The 25,480-nt window shown below is 40.3% G+C and overlaps 1 protein-coding gene across 1 annotated transcript in view; it reads left to right on the top strand.

Moving 5' to 3' along the window:
• MCF2 (MCF.2 cell line derived transforming sequence) overlaps positions 1 to 16,826 on the top strand; it is a gene marked incomplete at both ends in the record, with an annotated part of 75,517 nt that extends 58,691 nt beyond the window's left edge. The window contains 8 exons of the mRNA XM_080795582.1: positions 490 to 582; positions 1,714 to 1,792; positions 2,354 to 2,420; positions 4,898 to 5,007; positions 6,476 to 6,585; positions 8,560 to 8,672; positions 9,576 to 9,676; positions 16,786 to 16,826. Of these exons, the coding sequence (XP_080651708.1) occupies positions 490 to 582; positions 1,714 to 1,792; positions 2,354 to 2,420; positions 4,898 to 5,007; positions 6,476 to 6,585; positions 8,560 to 8,672; positions 9,576 to 9,676; positions 16,786 to 16,826 (714 nt within the window). The remainder of the gene's footprint in view (positions 1 to 489; positions 583 to 1,713; positions 1,793 to 2,353; positions 2,421 to 4,897; positions 5,008 to 6,475; positions 6,586 to 8,559; positions 8,673 to 9,575; positions 9,677 to 16,785) is intronic.
• Between the last annotated feature and the right edge of the window lie 8,654 nt (positions 16,827 to 25,480).

Below are 25,480 nucleotides of genomic sequence, written 5' to 3'. Positions count from 1 at the left end.
TTTTCCCCCACCCCATAAATTGCATGTTTTTCAGTTATAAAACTTCTATCGAGATAAGTAATCATCTATAAGATAAACTTATCTGACAAATGATTTTGAAAAATAACCATTTAACTTAATTTTGGATGAGCTATTTTATTGATGTTTCATGACTTTTAGACCTGTGTTTGACATGATAATTTGTTTTAATTGTGTGCAGTTAGTTTATAGTAGGATTTAATCTTAGGGGGACTAGTTGGATGTTCGGATTTATGACATTTGTTTCGATCACTGGGATGGAGCATGTCATCTCTGTTCTAAGTGCCTGGTTCAGTGAGAACATTTAAATAGGGCCATGACTGTATTTATCATTTCATATTCTTGAATATAAAATGTGTATTTTGCCAAGTGAGAAATCCTGGTTTACTTAGAAGATGGTGGGGGTAGATTTAATGTAATTTCATATTCCAAGTAAAATGCTCATGAAGATTTTGACCAAAAATCTTACAGATGGATGAAGTCGGCATCACCGAGTACGTAAAAGGAGATAACCGCAAGTTTGAAATCTGGTATGCTGGCAAGGAAGAAGTTTATATTGTCCAGGTGGGTCATTGAAATATTATTCTAGAAACCACAACCTGCAAACCACAACCTGCATTAAGACACATGAGTCTGAATTTGCAAACAAAAACAATGTTGGTCACATTATTATAATAAATTCTCATTCCTTTCATCTAGGTCACTTAAAGAGAATTTAGTATTCTTTGTGAGGCTGTGAAGCAGTTTTCCAGTAGCACATGTTGTGTCTGATTTGAGAGGTGCCTCTGGGACTTTCTAGGGCTTTGAGGTTCTACAACTACACCAGGATACTTACCAACTCTAGCTTATGGCCAAGAACATGGCAGGTGCTTCTCTGCCCCCATCAGGTTTCTAGAGTTCCTGATTGAGAATGGTTCTGGGTTCCTCTTGTGCTTGGCATTCTAATGCGGGACGCAGGGATGGGACAGTTCACATTTGAGCCTTGTCTCCAAAAAGTATGCGTAGGACTACACTCATCGCGATGAAAACAATAAAAATAAAAACAGGCTCAAAGCCCTGGCCTGATGTGCTGTACGGTCCAACCTGTTTCAGAGAAGGGGAGAGGAATGAGAAAATTTCATCTCAATAAGTGTATCATGACTTGTGACAGGCGTCAGTGTTTTTTCTTCACTTTAATTCTGTATTAGGTGAATCCATAGAGATACATTTTCTTGGCTTGATTTAGACATAAGACTTCTTGCTCTCCTACAGACTTGGAAGGTATCAGGATTGCAACAGATTTTCTTTTCAGAAATAGGAGAACTTGTTTTATTTTACCAAAATTAAACATAAAAGCCTTTACAGTTTTAAAAGGATCCCCCCAATAAAATAAATTAAAAAAAAATAAAAGGACCTTCCTACAAAGAACAAAAATAAAAGGACCCTCCCACAAAGAAAAAAGTTAGATTATATTTCACTTTTTCTCTTAGCATTAATTTTTAAGGGCAGCTCCAAAATGGTTTGACTATTATCTCATCTAACAGATGGCTACTTACTTGCCTCTTAGGAGTTTTAAAAAGCAAAACAGTAGAATTTGATTATGGTTGTTTAGGATGTAGATCAGGCTTGGTATACCTAGTGATGTTTGTTTCATTATAAAGGCTTCTTCTTCAAAGGAAACATGTCCTCCCCTCTCCCCCCTTTTAAAATCCTTAGGCTCCAAACATAGACGTGAAGATGACATGGTTAAAAGAAATCAGAAGTATTTTGCTGAAGCAACAGGAACTTATGACAGGTAATTTCAGAACAAGTACAGTGACAGCTCATTGACTCAGGCTTTGTGATAACTGGTACAAGGAACGGGTTTGATACTTACTTTAGACTATAATGAAAGGGTTTGTTAAACTAATTAGAAGAAGATCAAGATTCAGGGGGTTCTTTAAACTATTTTGGAGAATGAACTTTACACTAGAAAATAATATAGGAAACGAACTGTGTTAAATTAATTCTAACCCCTTTTCATGAGTCAACTCTACCAAGGACCTCAAGGCATCAGTGCCTGGTAGTGTTGGCATGGTGATGGTTATAGTTACAGGCTTGAATTTCTTGATAAAATATTACACGGTTCAATCCTTTTCCATGTTTGAAATCCAGACTGGCCTTTCCTCTGGTTACTTTAAGTCTGTGAAGGTTAACGCTAACGGGAATGGGGTGTGTGTGCGTGCGTGCGTGCGTGCGTGCGCACGCCTGCGCATGCATGTATGTGCACACACTTGCACATGTGAAGGACATTATTTTCTGAGGAAGAAGTGTGGCTTCTCAATGATGCTTCCATAAGCTCTGTTTTATTTCACAGTTAAAAAACGAAAGCAACATAATCCATTAACAGACCCGGATCACCTTTCTTCTCAGCGGAATGATGAGTAAGTGATTATTCTTCCAGAAATATCACTCCTGCAATCTTCTGTTTTCTGTATGTGCATGAGACAGCCTCATTATCAAGTAGTTCAGACACAGACCAGCCTCCTTTTTAGCAGTAACTCATCAGATTCCTTAAATGCACCCTCTTCTCAGCTCTAACCATATATGTGGAGCCTGATAGTCCGTCATCGTTATCCCATTGTTCCCCTTGATGTTAAAAATAATATGAGAGTTTGGGTTAATTTTTAAGCATGATTACAGATGCCTTGTTCTTGGTATATCCTGGGGGTGGGGCATGTAGGGGAAAAGTGGCTGCCCTCATGGTTCTCTCTTCACAATAGTTTTGGTCAGCTTCCGTCTGATTGGAGAAAGAGAGTGGTCAGGATGATGAAGGACTGGCAGTCCCTGCTCACCCCTCTGCTCCGCTGTCCCTAGATGGAGACCGCTGGCTGGCAGCTTAGCCTCTCTTTCTGTGCGGTCAGAGAGGAGGCGTGCATCCTGGGAGGGCACAGCCATGAAGTCTTTGAGGAAGGTAGTGGGCCTAAATGATAGCACTGCTGCTGGTTGACAGATGTCTTCGTATTCTGCCTCTAGGAATCCTAAAAGGTGGAGTTGCCCATAGAACAAGTGCATATATGCGGAAAGAATCCCCACGCTGATTCCAAAGCCCGTGCACAGAAATTCACCACGTAGCATCTGCATGATACAGGGATCATTGAATGGTTTACTAAAAATAATTTTTTAAGATTGTTTTTTTCTGAGAGGGAGAGAGGGAGGGAGAGGAAGAGAGGGAGAGAGAGTCTTAAGCAGACTCCATGCTGAGTGCAGAGCCTGACATGGGGTTCGATCTCACGACCCTAGGATCATGACCTGAGCCAAAATCAGGTCAGATGCTTAACCAACTGAGCCAACCAGGTCCCCTCCCAAAATACTCTTTAAAAAGAAAAAAAGGTAAAATAAAGGGGTTCCTGGGTGGCTCAGTTGGCTAAGCACCCAACTCTTGATTTTGGCTCAGGTCATGATTCCAGGGTCCTGGGATCTAGTCCAGTGTCAGGCTGCCTGCTCAGCGGGGAGTCTGCTTCTCCCTCTTCCCCTGTCCCTGCCCTTAGCTTATGCGCGCGTGCTCGCTCTCTCTCTCTCTCTTTCTCTCTTTCTCTCTTTCTCTCTCTCTTTCTCAAATAAATAAATAAATAAAATCTTTTTTAAAAAATTAAAATAAAATAAAGATACTCTTTTTCTCGTTGTTGGATATTATCTTTGAGAGGTAGCTAAAAATCAGGATCAAAGTGTGTTGGTTCATCTGGGACTTTACGAAAATCATTTAAAAGTCACAGCGGAAGTCTTTATCTTCCTGAGTCACAATACTCAATCTCCTGTTATAGGTTATGGAAGGAATGTCTTTAGGTTTCATACAGTAATTGACTTTACAGTAGGTGACACAGCCCAACAGCATTAATCAGATTAAGGTTTCAGTGTCATTTATATACACCTTACTTAATTCACTGAAGTTAAAAGATCATACAGCAAGCAACAGGGATTTTTTTTTTTTTTGGTAGCTTTCTGACTTTCCCTTCAAGAACCTCCTCTGCCCTATTCAGCCCATACGGCTCGTATGACCGGTCGGACTGTTACCCTCTCCTAGTTCAGGGATGGACATGTAGTCCAACCTAGCCCATGATGGCCATCACCAGAATTTTCATCAGAGCTGTCAGGAAGGAGGTCTCGTCCTTTGACTTGAGAAGTTCTATTAAGCCTCTGAGCTTAGGGTTACTAGGGCCAGTTCTCCTTCCACATGTGACTGCGGGAGACAGGGGGAAGCAGAGATGGGAACCCACACGGAGGGAAAGCAGTGCTGAAATATTGGATTCCTGATGACTTTTCTTAAGCACCTGGATTTGTATGTGTTCAGCATTAATCCTTAGACTTTCAGTTATATGAACCAATAAATTTCTCCTTTTATGGGATTTTTTTTTGTTTACATTTTTCCAACTGTATTGGTTATGGTCGACACTTAAAATTTGTATATATTTAAAGAGTAAAATTTGATTTGGTGTACATATGCATTGTGAATTATTAATTCCAGCCATCCTTCTGTGTGTGTGTGTGTGTGTGTGTGTGTGTGTGTGTGTGTGTGTGGTGAGATCACTTAAGATCTACCTATTAGCAAATTTCAAGTATATAATATAACACATAATAGGAATTTTAAACAATATGCCTGCTGTGGGTCCAGAAGGCAGTCATTTTTTCCCTTGCATATTAGAGAACTTGCTGGCTTGGATCCTAGAATTTAAGCTTTTATTGTATTGTGAACTATCATTCTACAGACTTAAATTAAGGGCGGGGGGGATCAGCTAGGTTTGAATGTTTCTCAGAGAATGTTCCTAACACACAGTATCACTGGAAAAAAAATACCATTTTTAATGTCTTGTTATTCTTAAACGATAAAAGCTCACTTATTTTTACACATTGACTATTTCAGAAGGCAGCACGGATCTTTTCTGGGCGCCGAGGAGCCCGCCCCGGAACCCAGTGGTGCTCTGGCGGAGGTCCGGGAGGCGGTCCCGTTGGTTCGGGCTGAAGCTAACACGGGTAAGCGTGGCCGCCCTAGGGAGGCGAGGCGCGTGCTGTGCACCTTCTTTTCCACCATTGTTAGCTCGGAAAATCTACCTCTCTCTTCCCTTTGTATAAAGAAACCAGAGCTCAGCTATTTTGATGAGGCTCTTTTGTTTTCCACATGCAAGATACCCTAGTGGGCAGTGCAGGTGGGGGATTGCCAATGCGGCACCTGGACCGGTAGCGCGTGGGAGCTTGTAAGGAAGGCAGATTCTCTGGGTCTGCCTCAGACCTTCTGAGTCAGAAACTCTCACTCCCAGAGTTTCCATGTGATTCTTTCTGACGCATGCTCAAGTCGGCCGGGTTGGGCGGGGGGGATCTCCTGCTCCATGGCATAGAGACGAATAAGACACCTGTACATAGCTGTCATGAATCGAGAGGAATCATTTACAGCTGGAAAGTTTATTTTTCTTTTGCACCTTATCTCATTCAAGCTGATTTCAAACAAGGCATTTACTTCGACTAATAGAATGCAGGCCCGGTACCGGGAATTGCGCAGAGCTCTGGGCATACAGTCTGGCATCTCTAGAAGCCAGAAGGGTAGAAAGAGAATTCAGCAAGCAATTAAAATGAAATGTGATCAGTGTTGCAAAAGTGCAAGGTGCCGTAGAGGCGCCCGACAGGGTCACCTACACAGCCCGGGGTAAACGGCGTAGACTTTCCTAGGGAAATGCTTGCCAGAACTGATACTCGATACTTAGATACGACGGTTCTGGTCTAGAGGGGTTCTCTACTAGTTGAAGAGAAACAAGTAATGGCAGTCTTGTTCAACCGAAAGCCACTGTGCTCAGCTCCTCTGTGTGGTGGTCCCCTGAGCAGAGAGCCTGGTACCAATGTCTTCATTTGACAGGTGAGGAAAACAAGTCAGAGAAACTTGCCGTGACTTTTCCAAGACAACATGAATGGTTTAGTGTGGCCAAGATGAAATTCTGTTTATCTCTGCCTGTGTTAGATTGCTTACTCTGTATGAGCTCAATATCTCGTGTGGATGAATTACCTCTTACACATACGTGGCATGGCACATGCCCAACAAGACAGAGGAGACAATTCCAAAATAATAATATAACTAGGCAGGATGATCTAAGTGCTATTTGAGTTGGACCCATAAAAATGCCCTAGACAATATTTGGGGAAAGGAATATTTTCTATAAGAAAAGGTAAATCCTCTGTGGAATATTTTTTAACTTATTATTTTTAATAACTGTTGCACCAACTCCACCTTGAAACCTTTCTAAAAAGTAAAAGGAGTCTCTGACATTCCAGGCCCTTTCTGAAATATCAGAAATTCTAAGATAATACAGGCTAATTGGAGGTTTTATTATATAAAGGTACTATTCTTGGACATTGAAGGTGACAACCTTGATTGTTACAGTTAGTTTCACTTCTCTGCCTGTGTTGGGCCAGCACCATTAAGTAACTGCCCCCTTCCATCTTTTTCTTATAGGTTGGACCCAGATGTCTGCACCTGCAGAAATTTCTGAAGACCCCGAGGAATGGCCAAGCAACTATTTCTACGCTTCTTACGATGACAATGAAGAAGTAAGGCCCCTAATGGTTAGTGATGACATATTCAAATAAAGAAATAAAAACTCTTGGAGCAGTATTATTGCCGCAGGAGGCAGGCATGTGCGGGCAATCTTCTGTCCGTGTCCTTGAGGTCATTAGGTAGATTTCATCGCCCAAAGATCTGAAACCTGTTTCACCACGAACGTGCCGTAGTAAGCCCTTCTGTCCGCAAGAACTGGTTTGAGCTCTATGTGGTGCTCTTGCTGAAGCCGATGAGACAAATGGTCCATCATTCCAGTCCCTGTACATCGGCCAGTTTTATCTTTAGCTGAACTTTCCCACTGTGTTTTCAATCTAAGCGTAGGAGATAAAATCAGAGAACAGAGAAGAGTCAGGTATACTTTAAAATAATCAGCTTAGATTCCAGATTCCCTAGACAAATCTAGGGAATGAACTTTACACATATGAAACTACTTGAGGACATCTGGGGAATATATTTTCATGGGCGGCCAAAGCACGTGTTAATGATACCCACAACGGCACAACAGAGCAAGGGAGCACCCCGTAAAACGAAAGGAGCTTGCTTTAGAGTATGAGTAACTGTTAGAAGAAATAGCGGGCAGTGTGGTTAGGATCTTGGTAGATTATTGTGGGGGGGAGTTAGAAAAGAATATTTTGGACTTTTGTATACTGACAGTTTCCTGAAGTCCGCAGCTCGGAGGGCGGGATGCTGCACAAAGCATCAGGGACACGCTGGGTTCGGCAGTTCTAATGTCAGGGTCAGGGACTAATGGCGTGGAGAGCCGCAAGGCTGCAGAGCACTGACTCTGGAATGCTTTCTCTAAGAAAGTAACAGGGTATTCTTTCTCTTAGTAATACAGTGACCATAATACGTATGTGTCCGGCAGTTTCCCTCACGATTCTGTCTGAGGACGGGAGAGGCAGTTGTTCGGATGGGAGCAGAAAATCCGAGGAAGCCAGTTTGGGTTTAAATGTTTTCCGCCAGGTCTCGAGTCAGCATGTTCCCTGGTCGGGTGTCAGAGACTAAAGCAAATATGCAGAATTGATGACTGCTGTAATCCTCGGGGATGGGGATGTACTGCTCAAAGGACGTTTAAGCCCACGTGATGTGGGTATGGGTTTTCAGGTTAACTCCTTTCCATGTGCACAGAGTCGACGCCGCATAAGTCTTTCATTTAAAAGAGTTTTAGCTGTGGTACTCTTTTTAAAAAAATCCATGTATTCAATGTTGTGCTAGAAAAATCCTCATCTCAGAATACTTTTGGACTTTAGCACCTGGCGGGCTCAGCTGGGGGAGCATGTGACTCTTGAGCTCAGCGTTACGAGTTCAAGCCCCACGTTGGGTGTAGAGATGACTTAAAAATAAAATTTTGAAAAAAAGTAATATTTTGGACTTAAATCATTATTTCTTCTCTCTCTACTGTTTAACGAATTACAATCAGTGTGTCTTGGATAATTTGGCTTATTAATGAATCAAGTTCAAATTATAGCTGCCAAAAGATTAAGGCCAAGTAAAGCACAACAGTATAGTTTTAATATGCTTTTGTTGGACCCAGAGCTTTCATGCTAATTATTTTTACCTGTGCAAAATGATACAAATGCCAGAAATCCTTTTGAGGGCATTAGTAGGTCTTTGTTCAGGGCTGCTGCCTTTAATATGTGCCTAGATAAATTTTCCATGAGCCTAGTTTACAAATAACAGTATTTAAAAATTATTTTCATGCTGGGCTTTTTCTGAGTTTATGCTTCTAATTCGTCTAAGTTAAATTAGTCATGCTCTATTATTTTTTGTGTAATTCTCTTTTTGCAAATAAAAATGAATTCTTCAGGTGAAATGAATACACATTGTGCTCCGTGTTTGCTCTTTCCTGCCTAAGCTGCTGTAGCCGCCACTGTTTCCACTGACGTAAAGTGTGTATTCTTTGCGTCACAGAGCGTGAAGTTAATACAAGCTGTTTTATGGTCAAATTTGTAACATGATTTTTCAAAACAACCTTCCAGTCTCCAGGCAAATACAGAGCCCTAGCAGACTGTAGGAAGAGGGGCCCAGAAGATCTCCTGATTAGAAATGGAGATGTCATTCAATTTCTCCATGAAGACGTTGAAGGTCAATGGTACGTGTGTTCTCAGTGCTTACGATGACCTCGGCCGGGGGCACACGGATATCTAATCAGATGTTCTGCTTTCCTTGTATCTTTGTTATACAGTCTCAAGAAGCAGAAATATCACATTTCTTATCAGTGTTTCATTTTCATTGCTTCAGCTATGCCTATATAGCTCACTGAAAGGAATGTTAACCTTTGGTGAGTGTAAAATGCTTTGAAAGAATGAAATGCTATGAGTCTGCATGCTCTTTTGTGGTTTACCTTTGGCTCAGACATTTCAGCTGATAGATCTGGCTTTGTAATGGCTACAGATCGTACTATGTTTGGTCATTTAAGTCATTCATTAATTCATCACATTTCTAATGAATGCCCACTATGTGCCAGGAGCCATGCTTTGCTACCCTACAACATAGCCACCCTTTATCAATTCCAATATTGACTTTTTCGTCTTCCCATTCTGTTCTCATGCATTCAACTTCATACAGCACCAATTGCAAAGATGGTTCTGCCAAATATACTGCGTAATTATAGGGAACCCAGAGCAGGAAGGAAATACTGTTTGGAAGAGGATTGAACGAAGCTTCCATAAATCTTTTGGAACTTTTACGTGAAATAGTTCTGTCTCCATTGTGTCAATCACCTTAGCTGAAATGCTATAATGACTGTGTGTACTTTGGCCCTAAAGGTGGAAGAGTACACACGGGGGGAAAAGTAATGACGGATCATTAAAGTAATAACCATTTTTGCTAGTAACCCAAGTCCTTTGTAAGTTACTCAAAGGACTTAAGCACAATGTCATGTAGGTCGTTGAGTACTGCAGTAGCTTTGTGAAAATTTGAACTGCAATGCAATGTTTTTATTTTTGATCACCTTATATTACCATTGTTGGCTACTAATTCATTTATTATTTAGGTTGGTGAAAAATCTGAACAGAAGAAAAGAAGGTCTGATTCCAGGGAACACTGCGCAGGTCTTAATTGGTGACTATAGGTTTCGGAATGCCAAAGTTCCAGGTATAATATGAACAGACCATATGCTATTTGTTTAAAGGCTAAAATTTTTAAAGCTCCGCCAAGGATGCAGGTGACCTAGGGTAAGAACTTCTCTGCACTTAGAAACAGAGCTGCAATCCTGTTATGTTTGCTAGGATTTAATTTTTTCCTTTAACGGTTTTAAATTAACAAAGAATAGATTTTTAGAACACGTTAAACTCTTCCCTACACGGTTGATAGCTATGGAAGAGATTTTCAGATACTGTGGTGTCTTGTAAGAGATCCTTCAGAACTAAATACCGATGATATGCTTTTAAGGTACCAGCCTTAATGCCTAAGAATGCTTTACCAGTGTGTTTTCACCCAGTTCTAAGAGCACGTTATTTCCTTATGGTAGCTTTCAGCTCTACACTCATGTGCGTGCACGCGCGCATGCACACACACAGACACACACACACACACACACACCCGTGTCTATGTCCAAGAATTAATGTAGTATGAAGTGATGAGTGCCAACCTGATATTCCTTTCTATTAACCCAACCCTTAATACATAAAATTTCTGTATTTTATTATTTTTTAAAGATTTTATTTATTTATTTGTCAGAGAGAGAGCACAAGCAGGGGGAGCGGCAGTCAGAGCACACAGAGGGAGAAAAAGGCTCCTTGCTGAGCGAGGAGACCCATGTGGGACTCGATCCCAGGACCCTGGGATCATGCTGATCCGAAAGCAGTGGCTTAATCCACTGAGCCACTCAGGCGTCCCAAATTTCTGTATTTTAAAATAAACCAGTATTCTTGTACATTTTCCCCCCTAGATACTGAGCTATCTATAAAGAGGTATCACAAAAAAACCCAGACTTTTTGTGAACAAGATTGTTATCATATGCACATGTTTCCTTTGAATGCCTAGTTTTCGACTTGTATTGGAAGTCTATCTAGGCAATGGTACTCTGGGTTGGAATGACTCTAATACACCAGGAGTAACTTTTTTGGTTTTGAATTTCATTTACGACAGGAAACAAAATCTACAGGGGACAGGGCTTAATATAAAATATCAGGACACATAGGAGCCCCACAAAGAGGGTCACTTTTTTTTTTTAGGTACTCTAAATCTGGATCACCTTTCAACATTTCTCTGTACAAGTTGTTGAATTATTATTATTATTATTATCATATTATTATTATTACTTAAGTAGGCTCCATGCCCAGCATGGAGCCCAGTGAGGGGGACTTGAACTCTTGACCCTGAGATTAAGACCTGAGCTGAGATCAAAAGTCAGACACTTGGGGCGCCTGGATGGCTCAGTGGGTTAAAGCCTCTGCCTTCGGTTCAGGTCATGGTCCCAGGGTCCTGGGATCGAGCCCTGCATCGGGCTCTCTGCTCAGCGGGGAGCCTGCTTCCTCCTCTCTCTCTCTGCCTGCCTCTCTGCCTGCTTGTGATCTCTGGCTGTCAAATAAATAAATAAAAAATCTTTAAAAAAAAAAAAAAAGCCAGACACTTTACTGACTCAGCCACCCAGGTACTCCAGTTGTTGAATTATTTAGATAATTACTGAATTGATGAATTATTTAGATAATTAGTAATCAGAAGAGTTTGACATATGTGAACTAATTGTCATTTACTTAAAACCTACAGCCAGCAACTGCAGAATACACCATTACTTTTTTTTTTTAATTAAATTTTTTATTTCTTTTCAGCGTAACAGTATTCATTGTTTTTTCACCACACCCAGTGCTCCATGCAGTCTGTGCCCTCCCTAATACCCACCACCTGGTTCCCCCAACCTCCCACCCCCCGCCCCTTCAAAACCCTCAGGTTGTTTTTCAGAGTCCGTAGTCTCTCATGGTTCACCTCCCCTTCCAATTTCCCTCAACTCCCTTCTCCTCTCCATCTACCCTTGTCCTCTATATTATTTGTTATGCTCCACAAATAAGTGAAACCATATGATACTTGACTCTCTCTGCTTGACTTATTTCACTCAGCATAATCTCTTCCAGTCCCGTCCATGTTGCTACAAAAGTTGGGTATTCGTCCTTTCTGATGGAGGCATAATACTCCATAGTGTATATGGACCACATCTTCCTTATCCATTCATCTGTTGAAGGGCATCTTGGTTCTTTCCACAGTTTGGCGACCGTGGCCGTTGCTGCTATAAACATTGGGGTACAGATGGCCCTTCTTTTCACTACATCTATATCTTTGGGGTAAATACCCAGTAGCGCAATTGCAGGGTCATAGGGAAGCTCTATTTTTAATTTCCTGAGGAATCTCCACACTGTTCTCCAAAGTGGCTGCACCAGTTTGCATTCCCACCAACAGTGTAAGAGGGTTCCCCTTTCTCCACATCCTCTCCAACACACGTTGTTTCCTGTCTTGCTAATTTTGGCCATTCTAACTGGTGTAAGGTGGTATCTCAATGTGGTTTTGATTTGAATCTCCTTGATGGCTAGTGATGATGAACATTTTTTCATGTGTCTGGTAGCCATTTGTATGTCTTCATTGGAGAAGTGTCTGTTCATATCTTCTGCCCATTTTTTAATATGATTGTCTGTTTTGTGTGTGTTGAGTTTGAGGAGTTCTTTATAGATCCTGGATATCAACCTTTTGTCTGTACTGTCATTTGCAAATATCTTCTCCCATTCCGTGGGTTGCCTCTTTGTTTTGTTGACTGTTTCTTTTGCTGTGCAGAAGCTTTTGATCTTGATGAAGTCCCAAAAGTTCATCTTTGCCTTTGTTTCCTTCGCCTTTGGAGACATATCTTGAAAGAAGTTGCTGTGGCTGATATCAAAGAGGTTACTGCCTATGTTCTCCTCTAGGATTCTGATGGATTCCTGTCTCACGTTGAGGTCTTTTATCCATCTCGAGTTTATCTTTGTGTACGGTGTAAGAGAATGGTCGAGTTTCATTCTTCTACATATTAGCTGTCCAGTTTTCCCAGCACCATTTATTGAAGAGACTGTCTTTTTTCCACTGGATATTTTTTCCTGTTTTGTCGAAGATTATTTGACCATAGAGTTGAGGGTCCATATCTGGGCTCTCTACTCTGTTCCACTGGTCCATGTGTCTGTTTTTATGCCAGTACCATGCTGTCTTGGTGATCACAGCTTTGTAGTAAAGCTTGAAATCAGGTAACGTGATGCCGCCAGCTTTATTTTTGTTTTTCAACATTTCCTTAGCAATTTGGGGTCCCTTCTGATTCCATACAAATTTTAGGATTATTTGCTCCAGCTCTTTGAAAAATACTGGTGGAATTTTGATCGGAATGGCATTAAAAGTATAGATTGCTCTGGGCAGTATAGACATTTTAACGATGTTTATTCTTCCGATCCAAGAGCATGGAATGGTCTTCCATCTTTTTGTGTCTTCTTCAATTTCTTTTAGGAGTGTTCTGTAGTTCCTCGAGTACAGATCTTTAACCTCTTTGGTTAGGTTTATTCCGAGGTATCTTATGGTTCTTGGTGCTACAGTAAATGGAATCGATTCTCTAATTTGCCTTTCTATATTTTCATTGTTAGTGTATAAGAAAGCCACTGATTTCTGGACATTGACTTTGTATCCTGCCACTGAATACTGAATTGCTGTATGAGTTCTAGAAGTTTGGGGGTGGAGTCTTTTGGGTTTTCCATATAAAGAATCATGTCATCTGCGAAGAGAGAGAGTTTGACTTCTTCCTTGCCAATTTGGTACACCATTACTTTTAAGTGTGCGTGGAACCTTCGCCAAGATAGATCATATGCTGGGTCGTTAAAATAAGTCTCAATACATTTCAGAAGAGTGCAGTCATATAAAGTCTTAAAAAGCATTATAGTAGAAATTGTTACCTGGGGGAACCTGGCTGGCTCAGTTGGTAGAGTGTGTGACTCTTGATCTCAGGGTCATGAGTTTAAGCCCCATGTTGGGTGCAGAGCCTACTTAAAAAGAAAAATAAGAAAAGAACAATTGATATCTGTAGCTATCTGGATATTAAATGACACACCTCCAAAGAACACATGGGACAAAAAGGAAAGCATAAGAGAAATTTGAATTATTTCAAATTAGAAGTTTAAATACTTGTATCACACACTTAAAAATCAGTGTGATTCACCATATTAACATAACAGAAGGAGAAATTTTGTCATCGTTTCGATACATGCATAAAAACACTGAGCAAAACTACATACTCCTCCATGATAAAAACTCACCAGATGAGGAATAAAGGGAATTTCCTCGATCTGATGATGCACGCTCATGAAAAACCAAAACTAACATCATACTTAATGGTAAAATATTGGAAGCTGTTACCCTGAGATTGGAAACAAGCCAGGGATACTCACCGTCACCATTTCCATTATAGCCAGTGTCATACTTCAAGATAAAGAGAGAAAGCAAAAGAAAAGAAGAGGCAGCACTGTCACACTGAGCAGATCACATATGTGTACAAAACCGTAAGGAATCTCTACACAAAAGACCCTACTAGAAGTAACAGGTGAATTCTATAAGGCCGTAGTATACAATATCATTATACGAAATAAACTAATTCTATATCCTGGCCACAAAGAACTGAAAAAAACTGTAATTTCAAAAAACAATACCATTTACATTCATAATATAAACTGTGAAATAAGTAGGGATACATCTACCAGTAGATGTCTAAGGGTTCTATAATGACAACCACAAATCACTGCTGAGACACATTTAACAGGACCTAATAAAGGGACAGAGAGACTGTTTAAGTGTTGGCAGTTGCGGTGTTAGGAAATCCATTGTCCACAGATCGGCCTCTGGAGTCCATGTAGTCAAAATCTGAGCAGCCCCTTCTGGGGGGGAACTACATATATATTTATTCTAAAATGCATATGAGAGGAAAAAAATCCAGAACAGAAGAATCCCAAAAATCTGGAGTACTTACATATCTGATTTCAAGACTTACTATAAGGCTACAGTAATGAATGCAGTGTGGTATGGGAATAAGTATAGAAAAATAGAGATTTCTAAAGTAGATCCACATATACATAATCAATGAATGTTGAATCAAGGCACTGAGTCCCACTGGATAGGGAAAGGAAGGTTGTTTTAAAAAATGGTGCTCCAGCAACTGGGTAGCCATACAGTAAAAGAAATGAACCTTCATCCCTACATTTCACTCCATATACAAAAAGTAATTTGAGTTGGTTCATAGACCTGAACATAAAACCTAGAGTCAAAGTTTCTAAAAGCATAGGACAATATCTTCATGACATTGAGCAGTTAATAATTTCTTTCTTGTATTATACAGGACAGAAAAAGCACTAACTCTAAAAAGAGAGTGTCAGGCAAATAGAAAGAAGTGTTGCACACGTTGAGTTACGCACTTTGTCACTTTAAAAATTTGTATCTGACAAAAATAAATAAAAATAAGAATTTATATCTGTTAGGGAGTGCCTGGGTGACTCATTTGGTTCAACATCACACTCTTGATTTCGGCTCAGGTAACGATCTTATGATAGTGAGATCGAGCCACACGTTGGGTTCCTCACTGGGCCTGGAGCCTGCTTCAGATTCTCACTCTCTCCCTCTCCCCCTGCCCACTCCTTCTCTAAAAAAAAAATTGTATCTGTTAGAATAAGATAAAATCTAAGCTAATAACACTATGAATGCTTTCAGAAGCCAAATAGTAATGAATCACATTTTCCCCTGAATTTCACTGATTTCCATTTTCTACGTTGAAAAGTTTGAAAAGTTTGAAAGTAAACGTGGCCAGCTTTCTGCTAATGCTTTGTGCTTAGTTAAATCATTAATGAGAGAAGAAATACATGAGTCACTTAAAGTATGTGTTCAAGAAGCTGTTGACATTAACGTATATGAATTGTTTTTGGTGAAGCAATTAAAAAAGCCAATAAAGCCATGTGTGTACTAGAAAATAATGGCCTTTCTTGTGCTCAGGTCTCCAAGATTCAAAACTGAAAACACCAAGTGTATTCACCTAACTTCCATATAATATAGGAAGACTTGGTAGGTTTTCCCTAACTTGTATCATCATTTTAAATTTAAAAATCATCACTTTAAAGCCAGACGTCCTCCTACTTAATTCAGGACAGAGTTAATTACATTTTAGCTAACTGTAATGCGGGGCATGTAAAATTACATATTCGATTAGTTTTAATTTGAAACGATTCCATTACTGTAACCAGTGACGGCAGACGGAGGGTGTAGCGCTACCTCTGAAAAGTGTGTGGCAAAACAGCAACTTAAATCGGCCTTGGGCCCCTGCTTCTGTTTCAGGCGGTGAAGAGTTTATGTGTTAACATATATCCACGTTAGTTGGCAAAAAAAAGCACATTCTTCTGTAGCCATTTTTATTTTCTCCCATCAGTACTGCTTTTCAAGATCCATTTCTTTCTCGCAGTGCTATCGGGGGGGGGCAGAAGTGTAATGTATTGCTAGATCATCAGCATTGAAAGCAGTCATTACTCTCAGCGTGGCAGTGCTACTAGATCAAGGGACTAGGTTCCCTTGGCCCCTGTTCTCTAGAAAGTTCTGACTTCAGATCTTTTAAAAGTATATAGTCCTTTCAAATAACATGCACTTCTGACTTAGGCTGATTGAGAAATTCATGCTTATGGACAGACTTCTGTTGAATGCTATAATATCAAGTGGTTTTGATCGAGATCTTGCCCATTACATGGCATCAAGCAAGATGGTACACTGTGGCCTACAAAAATGTGTGCCAGTTTGTGGATTAGGAGATTACAGTTGACCGCATATGCACCTGTCAGAAGCGTTTAGGTTTCAAAATAGACATTAGGCTATCTTATTTGAAATCTGGCAAATACAGTGTAAAAGTCTCTGATACTTGGGTCCTTCCTGTGTCTCCTGTTCTCTAGACCCACACAGCATAATTCGTATAATATTTATGAATTCCAGTTGCAGGAGATGTGAATTCTGTTTCTTTTGCTTCCAGCGAAGCTGTGCCATTCATAAAATAGAGGCCTTTAAGAAATGATTCTGGAACAGAATGACAGCTTTCATAGTCAACCAACCAAAAGCCATCACCTTTGAATTCAGACGAACCTTTCGAATCCTCCCATTCAGTGTTAGAAGCCCTAGCCCCGGCAGTCTGGGTCTCCAAAGTCTCTCGAGTATTAACGTCCTTCTTCGTTATTTTGTAGATGCTGCTCTGAGTAACACAAGGAAACTCAGTTCCCCTTGAATTAAAGGAAAATGAATAGACTATTAAAAATAAGATTTCCTTTGGAGGTGTGAACTAGATTCTATTTCTTAAAAGCGTTACAGGCAAACAGCACAAGAGTCAGGATGATCTGTGCTGCCCATGACATTCACAGAAATTCCTCAGGACTGAGGAGGACTTCGCCATTCACAGTTTGTCTCATTCTTGCGAGAACCATCTTCACACCTTGTGGTCCCCTCGGGTGCAAAGTGCAGTGTTGCAGCGTTCCCTGGCGGGTTTCTCACGGCATGCATTCAGATCCCATCTCAAAACCAGAAATCAATCATTTTGAACATGTGCAGGCAAAAAGCTGTACCTGTCATTTTTGACATAACTTTTCACTAGCAAAACAAAACAAACATCCAAAGAGAGAAGAAAGATCACCAGAGATTTTAAACCCCTTTGTTGGTTGGTAGTTTATTTTATTCTTTGCTTCTGCTATCTAGGGGACTATAATGTACCAAAGGGATATATGTTCTGAAGGACCTCTTTTGCACTTTGACTGGTATTTACGGTTGTCAGAGCTGTCTTATGGTTCCGGAAAGATCCAAAGCCAAAAAATCCTGCAGTTAGGATGTGTTGAAGTTTACATTTTATGCATCGAAATTTAGATACACCTATCCCAGCTTTAAGTTAAATATTCATATTTGCACAAGTTCTGCGTTCTGGTGTCTTGAGTTGCTTTCGAATTTTGTAGAAAGACCTATTCTGGGAAAGGTGTCCTTCAGTTATGTTGTGCCTCTTCCTAGCGTTTTTCTTTGATGATACATGTGTACGTGTCTTTCTTTTAAACATGTAAAAAGTGTGATCACTTCTTTTAAAGCCCAGGGCCAGTTGTTGCATGCAGTGTCGAGTTTATGCTTGGAGTATTTTATATGCTGGACCAGTGAAGACAATGGTTTGAAATTGCTGCCTTTTGAATCATGGATTGTGAGTTTTCCTGTCAAGTTGGCATATTAGGTGCATGTTTTTTCATTATTGGTTTTACAATAAACAACAACTATATTATATGTAAATTTCTCTTTTAAATAGGTTTGTGTGTCATGTCAAGATCATAGTTTATGCCAGTGGTATCACTCGATGTAGCAGTTTGTATGACAAACCAATTGTACTTTATTCAAAGGTACCTGAAAATTATAACTCTTCTAATGTCCAGTTTGCTGAATGTATGATGGGTGATTTATAACTCACTCATGAAAATGCCCGTATATTTGATAGTTCACTTAATGCTTCTACGACAGTAACAACACCACAAGGAGATCGAAGTACATTTCTTTTGTGTGCTGATCCTGTGGTGTGAAGACAGAATTAGGAGATAAAATGGTTGATTGATGATGCCCCTCTGCACAGAACATTTTAATTTTATGGTATTAAACTAGGGATTTTAATCCTTTAAGACAAAATGAGTTCTATAGATTCAAACATACAGTTATGGTCTTTTAATGTCTTAATCACTGTACAATGAATGCTCCATTCGTATATGTATTTGTACATGGAACCACACTGTATTAATTTTATTGGGCTATAAATGTGTGTTACTATAAAACATAGCAGCAATTTCCCTTTACGTCTTCAAAATTTAATTACATCGTAAATGTACTTACAATGTAAATGTACTTGTGTTAATTCCACATTAAAAATATTCAACCTTCAATTTATTCATGCATTTTTTTCAGTTTAGTATCAATTATACATTGACATCTCCTTTCCTCTCATTTATTAGTGACACCCTAAAGGCACCAATAAGTATTTCGAGTTAAATATTTACCTTCAGGTTCGTCATAATGCTGTCATAAATAAAACAATGACATTGAGCTCAATGATAGCCAAATGCAAAAGAACAGAGGAGAGAAACCAGAAACAGAGTCTTACATACACGGAATATGCTGTGTCATTGGATATAGCATTGTATGTGGGGCAACTGGAGACTGTTTAGTAAATGACGCTAGGAAAATTGGGGGGAAAAATAGATGTTAACCTTCAGCCTTGCTTCATGATTCTCTGAGAGACACACAAAGACAGGGAGACCTGACTAGAACCAGAGTGAAATGTTTTGTTCAAAAAGTTTCTTCACCCAGATGTGTAGGATAGCAGCATATGAGGTTTCGGGGGGATAGATCACTAGCCACGTTTATGAGTGGATATTTCTGCACACTGAAAAACAATCTGCTTCCATATACTGGAGCCCAAGGAACCTTGGAAAGCGCCTCGATATCTGCGGTGGTATTCTGAACCATCGTTGGGTGCATGGCACATTAGGGAGCTAGAACTTCGGGCTTAATACAGAGAAGGGATAAACATTTCTCAAGTTGGTTTGACTCAATCTCCCATTTGGTGAAAACTGAGTAATGTCTCAGATGCCTCAGTGAGCATCCCAGTGAAGAATCAAATTATTTCTTTTGCCTGTAAATTTAGTGTGAGTCCTTTCGAGGAAGTGTCGTCAGTGAGCTAGTTAAGAAGTTGACCCATCTCCCAAGAGCTCCTTGAAGATTAAAATGTGTATTCCAGTTTTTATCCCTCTGTTGGCTGAAGAGTAAATGTTATTGCTGATGTTTCCAAAACTGTGTATGAATCTCATACGATAGAGTTACTGAAACCACCCTGACATCTGGGCTACAGTATTCTCTCAAGAGAGAGCTTCTCCATGAGTATGTTTTTATAAGCGTAAGTAAGGGAGTGTAAAAAGAAAGAGAAATTAGTGATTTTATTTGGGGCTTAGTCAGAAATCAATCCAGTGTCACTCAGTATTGACTTTCTCTGAGAAAAATGCTTATTATTAGTAGGTATTAGAGCACAGGAACCTGCTTCCCATGGGGGTGGCAGACTCAAGAGTACTTAACAAATCAAGTCACAAGCAAGTAATGGCAAAAACAAGTTATTTTTGTTACATTTTAGTACATTTCCGTACATTGATTTGGAATGGTCGGTTTGCAATTGGCGTCATGGGGCCTGCCCAAGGACAGTGAAATACTTAGGAACAAACCAGCATTAAAGAGAGAATCTAAACCCTTTATATTGTTCAAAAAAAAATCAGACATGACAGCAGGCTTTTCTCTCTAGTTCCAAATGTCTCTTCTATATTAAAGCCCATGATGTGTTCAAGTCTTAAGTTCTCCTTGGCATTTAGTGAGGGCCTACCTCATACTTGTAGATCACCTCATTTTCACATGTGCGAATTAGCCCATTACATCCTGAGGAGAGACTTTCAGCATACGTCCACCAAATAGGACTATTAACATGTACCAAGAACAGCCAGTGAACTTGAACTTCATGAAGATGGATTCCTTCAGCTCAATGAAACTTTCCTTGAAGCCAACCAAAATAAAATAGAAACCGTTTCGAAGGTACATTTCATCTCCATATTTGTGAGACAGACTCACTAGCCTGATTACTACCAAAGTAAGCAAACAAGTACAACCAGGTTGGAGAAGAAAGTAAGGTACCACAGTGAAGCAGAAGAGAAGGTCAAAGATGTCAAGCTTGAAAAGAACTTGATGTGCCTAGGATTACTTCAAGTAAGTTTCACTCTCAGTTTGATAGTGAACGTGCTTTTACATGAAGATCTGTGAGAAATCAACCGAGAACCAACAATCAACCGAGAACCGACAAAATGTTATTAACTAAGTGAAGTGTAACTCTTCGACCACGGTGGACATTTTGGAATCTGTCATTAGAAGCTAAAGTGATCTGTTTCCTGAGCCTGGGGAGCATGCAGGGCTATACTTACCTATACACTTCTAACTACTTTCCAAATATGCGAATTTACTGCAAAATAGCCATTTTATGTGCGAATAGTAGTAAACTTCAAAAATCTGCCAGTATTTCTAAAAATACTAAGTGTTGGGGAGCATATGAAGCAAGAATTCTTATACATTGTTAGTGGGAACAGAAACTGGTACATCCCTTTAGTGAATGATTTTCTAATACTAAGTGAAGTTGAAATGAATATCACATAGCTTAGCAGTCCCCTTGCTAGGTATCTGCCCCAGGCACACACACATGCTTGAGGAGATGTGTGCCAGAATGTTCATAGCAGCATTGTAAAGAATTTGGAGACAACAGGAATGACCGTGAACAGAAGAATGGAATATTATAGAATATCCTTACAACAAAGTACTGTGTGGGAGTTAAAATGAAATATCTAGAAAAAAAGAAAATCTAGAGCTATGCTATCAACATCAATGACTCTCATAGGAAACTGTAGGATAGATAGAGCATTCATATCAAGTTTTAAAATATGCAAAATGTGGGGGCACCTGGGTGGCTCAGTCAGTCATGAGCTTTCAGCTCATGTCATGATCCCGGGGTCCCGGCATCAAGTCCCACGTTGGGCTCCCCGCTCAGTGGGGAGACTGCATCTCCCACTTCTCCCTCTCCTGGACCCTGCTCATGCTCTCTCTCATTTTCTCTCCATCTCCAATAAATAAAATCTTTAAAAACATGCAAAATGTGTACTTTTTTAAAAAAGGATTTTATTTATTTGACAGAGCACCAGCACAGGCAGTGGGAGCGAGAGGGGGGAAGTGGGGCTCCATCCCAGCACCTTGGGATCACGCCCTGAGCCGGAGGCAGACAGGTAACTGAAGAAACCATGATTTCGAGCGCAAATCAGTACCCTCCTCAAACCTAACCGGATGATTGTAGCTAACAATAGCAGAGCTGATTTCTTTTGTTTGTTCTGGAAACCTCGATCCGGCTCATTATTGTTATTTATTATGGCCTCCTTTCAGGATAGTCAATACAAGACTTAGTTCCTGCTCTGGGATAAACACGGGTTCAGATTCACCCAGGTGCCCCCAAAATGTGTACTTTTAGTGGATAATTTAAAGTAAAAGTATATGCTAGCTAATGATGAACATCAAATTAAGGATGGTGGCTACCTCTGAAAGTGGGGGGTGGGAGAGAGAAGGAATGGATGGTGTTCATACTTGGGAGTTCATGATACTGTCATCTATACATTTTTGTGTGTCCAAAACATTGTATATTGTACAAAACTATGCTCACTTTAATTCAGTACTGGAAAAGTGCAATATAACGTCCTATCACCCAATGATTTAAAGGTGGTAAAGCCCTACACAAAATTTATATTCCACTCATCTTTGTGGGGATTTTTAAAAAATCTTACATGCTGGCTGAAAATAGCAGTTAAGGACTCTTTCCCAAGGTCTTTGTAAATATCTTACCAATTACAGTGAACTAACATACCAGCAGAAAACTACCATAGACTAAACCTTTGGCAACCTAATGTATGAATGTGTTCTGTAGGAGAAATATTTGCATTTAAAAAGTGTTTTATTTTACAACATAAAACAACTACCAGTTGCTATCTGAGAACAACTTTAATGGTCTTTTTTTTTTTAGTATTTCTAACTTGTGAACAAGATCCTTCCGTAAATAACTTTTATATTTTAATTTACAGTGTTATTTATTGCTCACTCATAGCAATAATTGAGTAACAGGACTATAAAAATGAAAGCTTTTTAGTGAAACAATCAGATTGTGCCCATTGGTTTGTTAGTAAATGTTAAACAATGGCGTCTCTTTAAAAACAAAAACGGGTGTCTGGCTGGCTCAGGCAGTATAGCATGTGACTCTTGATCTTGGGGTCATGAGTTTGAGCCCCACGTTGGGTGTAGAAATTACTTGAAAAATAAAATCTTGGGGCACTAGGGAGGCTCAGTCAGTTAAACGTCCCCCTCTTCATTTCGGCTCTGGTCAGGTCATGATGCCAGTGTCATGAGATCAAGTCTCACATTGGGCTCTGTGCTAGGTGTGGAGCCTGGTTGGGATTCTCTCTCTCTCCCTTTCCCTCTCTCCCCATCCCCAACTCATGTCTCTTTCTCTCACAAAAAACAAAAACAAACATATCTGTAGCATTTGTCAATATCTAAAGTGTAAATGTCCCTGCCATGGTAGATTTCAAGCCACTGACATGACGTCACCGTACTGGGATTTGAAAGGAGATGTGCAAAATTGGCGTTTGTGAGTTGGCATAATATACAAGTTCCAGCACACTACTGATATTTTTATGAAATACACAGTGCTAGGCCCACAGCAAGTACTCAGTAACATTTCTTACTAGAGTGTGCTAAGATTTCTGAATGATAACCCACCCTTATGTAATACATAGCTGTTCTTTTAGCATATCTATAACACAAATTTACATTTTCTAAACCAAAGAAGCAGATATTCTGATCTGAAACGTGATCATCTAGGACTAGAAACAGTATATGGATGTGTCTGGACAGTGAAAAATAGGGGAGGCATATTTTAATTAGAAGAAATGAAATCCTTGTGGCAAAGAACAGGTTTTATTCAGATATAAAACTTTAAAATCCAAAGTAAAGTCAAGAACTGACTCTATAGAAACAAGGTACAACGACAAGTTATCTACCTAAATGAGGATACGAAGCACAGATGAGAGGTAATTCCAGCTTCTAGAGAACACAAGCACAAAAGCAAGAAATGTTACCAGGAGAGGAAAAGGCCAGGGCTGTAAGCATAGTCTTCTAGGCTAATCTTTTTTTTTTTTTTTTTTTTTTGATTTCCTAGAGATCAATGTTAACTCCTTTTTATATCTGTAAGGACCTATTTAGCCAGAGTGACTCCATCTTGGTTAAAAAGCCATTTTGTTGTTTGTGCAGTAAAACTTAAACGGACCCCCCCCCCCACCCGAGAAACTTACTGAGAAGCAAGTCTGGGAAACCAGTAAAATATCGTCGACTAGTTCCTAATAACAGAGTCCAGAATACAAGGCCAGGTCAGCCAGTTCCTGATAACAGTCCAGAATACAAGGACGAGTCAGGCCAGGTGGAGACATCCAATCAGTAAAAAGCACACATATTGTCTCCCTAACCTCCAAAGAATGTAAACCCCGCCTTTTGGGCGCCAAACTTGAGCGCCAATTCTTTTTTTTTTTTTTAAAGATTTTATTTATTTGACAGACAAAGATCACAAGTAGGCAGAGAAGCAGTCAGAGAGAGGGAGCAGCAGGCAGAGAGAGGGGGAAGCAGGCTCCCTGCTGAGCAGAGAGCCGGATGCGGGGCTTGATCCCAGCACTGTGAGATCATGACCTGAGCTGAAGGCAGAGGCTTAACCCACTGAGCCACCCAGGCGCCCCCGAGCGCCAATTCTGACCAGAGTAATAGGTTAGTTCAAACAGCTACTATAGGGTAAATTGTAATTCAACTGGCCACCTGCGTGTGGCCTAACATGACTATGCAATGTTACAATCTCATTGGCCACCTATGTGTGGCCAGGCTTTTGCTCTATAAAAGTTAGTCTGTAAGCTGGGGAGAGGTCGCTCTCCTCCCAGGCGGCCCTGACCGGTCAGTCAGTTGATTCTTGAGCCTGTAAGCTGGGGGTGGTCGCTCTCTTCGGAGACGGCCCTGACCGATCAGTCTGACTTCTAATGCTTGGCATAGAATAAAGCTTTGCATAACTTTAACTTTGTTTCAGTCTCGTTCCCCTGACCAATCAGTCTGACTTCTGATACTTGGCATACGATAAGGCTTTGAATAACTTTGACTTTGTCTCAGTTTTGTTTCGTTTAATAACGGACCTAACAATATCCTTGGAAGGAAATGATTGTAGAAGGTCTCTTTGTCTCTCTCTATTGGTCTGTCTCCCTTTTTATAACATATTCCCTTATGCGTTCAGGATGACCATCTCACTCCTACCTTAGATGCCTGCGTTTTGCATTGATGTGGTCCGTAGTAGTCTTTGTCCTCCCATTTCATTCATGTAGCAGTCCATTCATTTAACAAGCCTGCGCTGAGTTTCTCAGAGACTTGTTGCATTCTTAATTTGGCTTCTTTTAGAGCTGAGTTTCAATATCATGAAAATGCGTGCTTATTTTTGTCATATGTTCCAAGAGGAAAATAGATTTTTATATAGAGATGTTCACCAAAGCATGTAATGTGTAAATCATGGGATCCCTTTATCTTTATGAGGTCGGTGTTTAAGCCACTTCACGGCTAGAGATCTGGAGAAGTTAGAGAGTATTGGGTTCCTAGAAGTTTAAGAATGACAGCATTGGGGCGCCTGGGTGGCTCAGTGGGTTAAAGCCTCTGCCTTCGGCTCAGGTCATGATCCCGGGGTCCTGGGATCGAGCCCCGCATGGGGCTCTCTGCTCGGCAGGGAGCCTGCTTCCTCCTCTCTCTCTGCCTGCTTCTCAACCTACTTCTGATCTCCATCTGTCAAATAAATAAATAAAATATTAAAAAAAAAGAGTGACAGCATTTGGGAGACTTACAATTTGGGCAATTTTTATAGATTAAGATCACATATTTAACATCGCAGTGAAGCAACCTTTTGAAAAGGAGTCTTTGGCATCAAGAATATCCCTGTTTCTATTTCCATCCTTCTCTGGACCAAGAGGGAAACTCCTACCAGAGCGAAATGATCTGGCCAGGCATTTGAAATACTGCTGTCATTCTCTGAGCGTGTGGAGAAGGCACTATGGCCCTGTCCCAGAAGCCAGTACTTCTTTGTCTATCTAGAAGAGAGTCTGCTGTTCTTCCTTTCTGCTAGAGGTTGAAATAACTCTGGGACTCTCCAGGTCAGCCAGAACTTCAAGGAGAGGATAAAGAAGGTCGGCCTTGTAAGTCCAGTCAGAGAAAACGAGTTGAGGGGTC

The sequence above is a fragment of the Martes martes genome (assembly GCF_963455335.1).
Source record: "Martes martes genome assembly, chromosome: X".
NCBI lineage: Eukaryota > Metazoa > Chordata > Mammalia > Carnivora > Mustelidae > Martes > Martes martes.
Note: the sequence above shows the minus strand (reverse complement) of the source record. Positions and strands in the feature narration are given on the sequence as shown.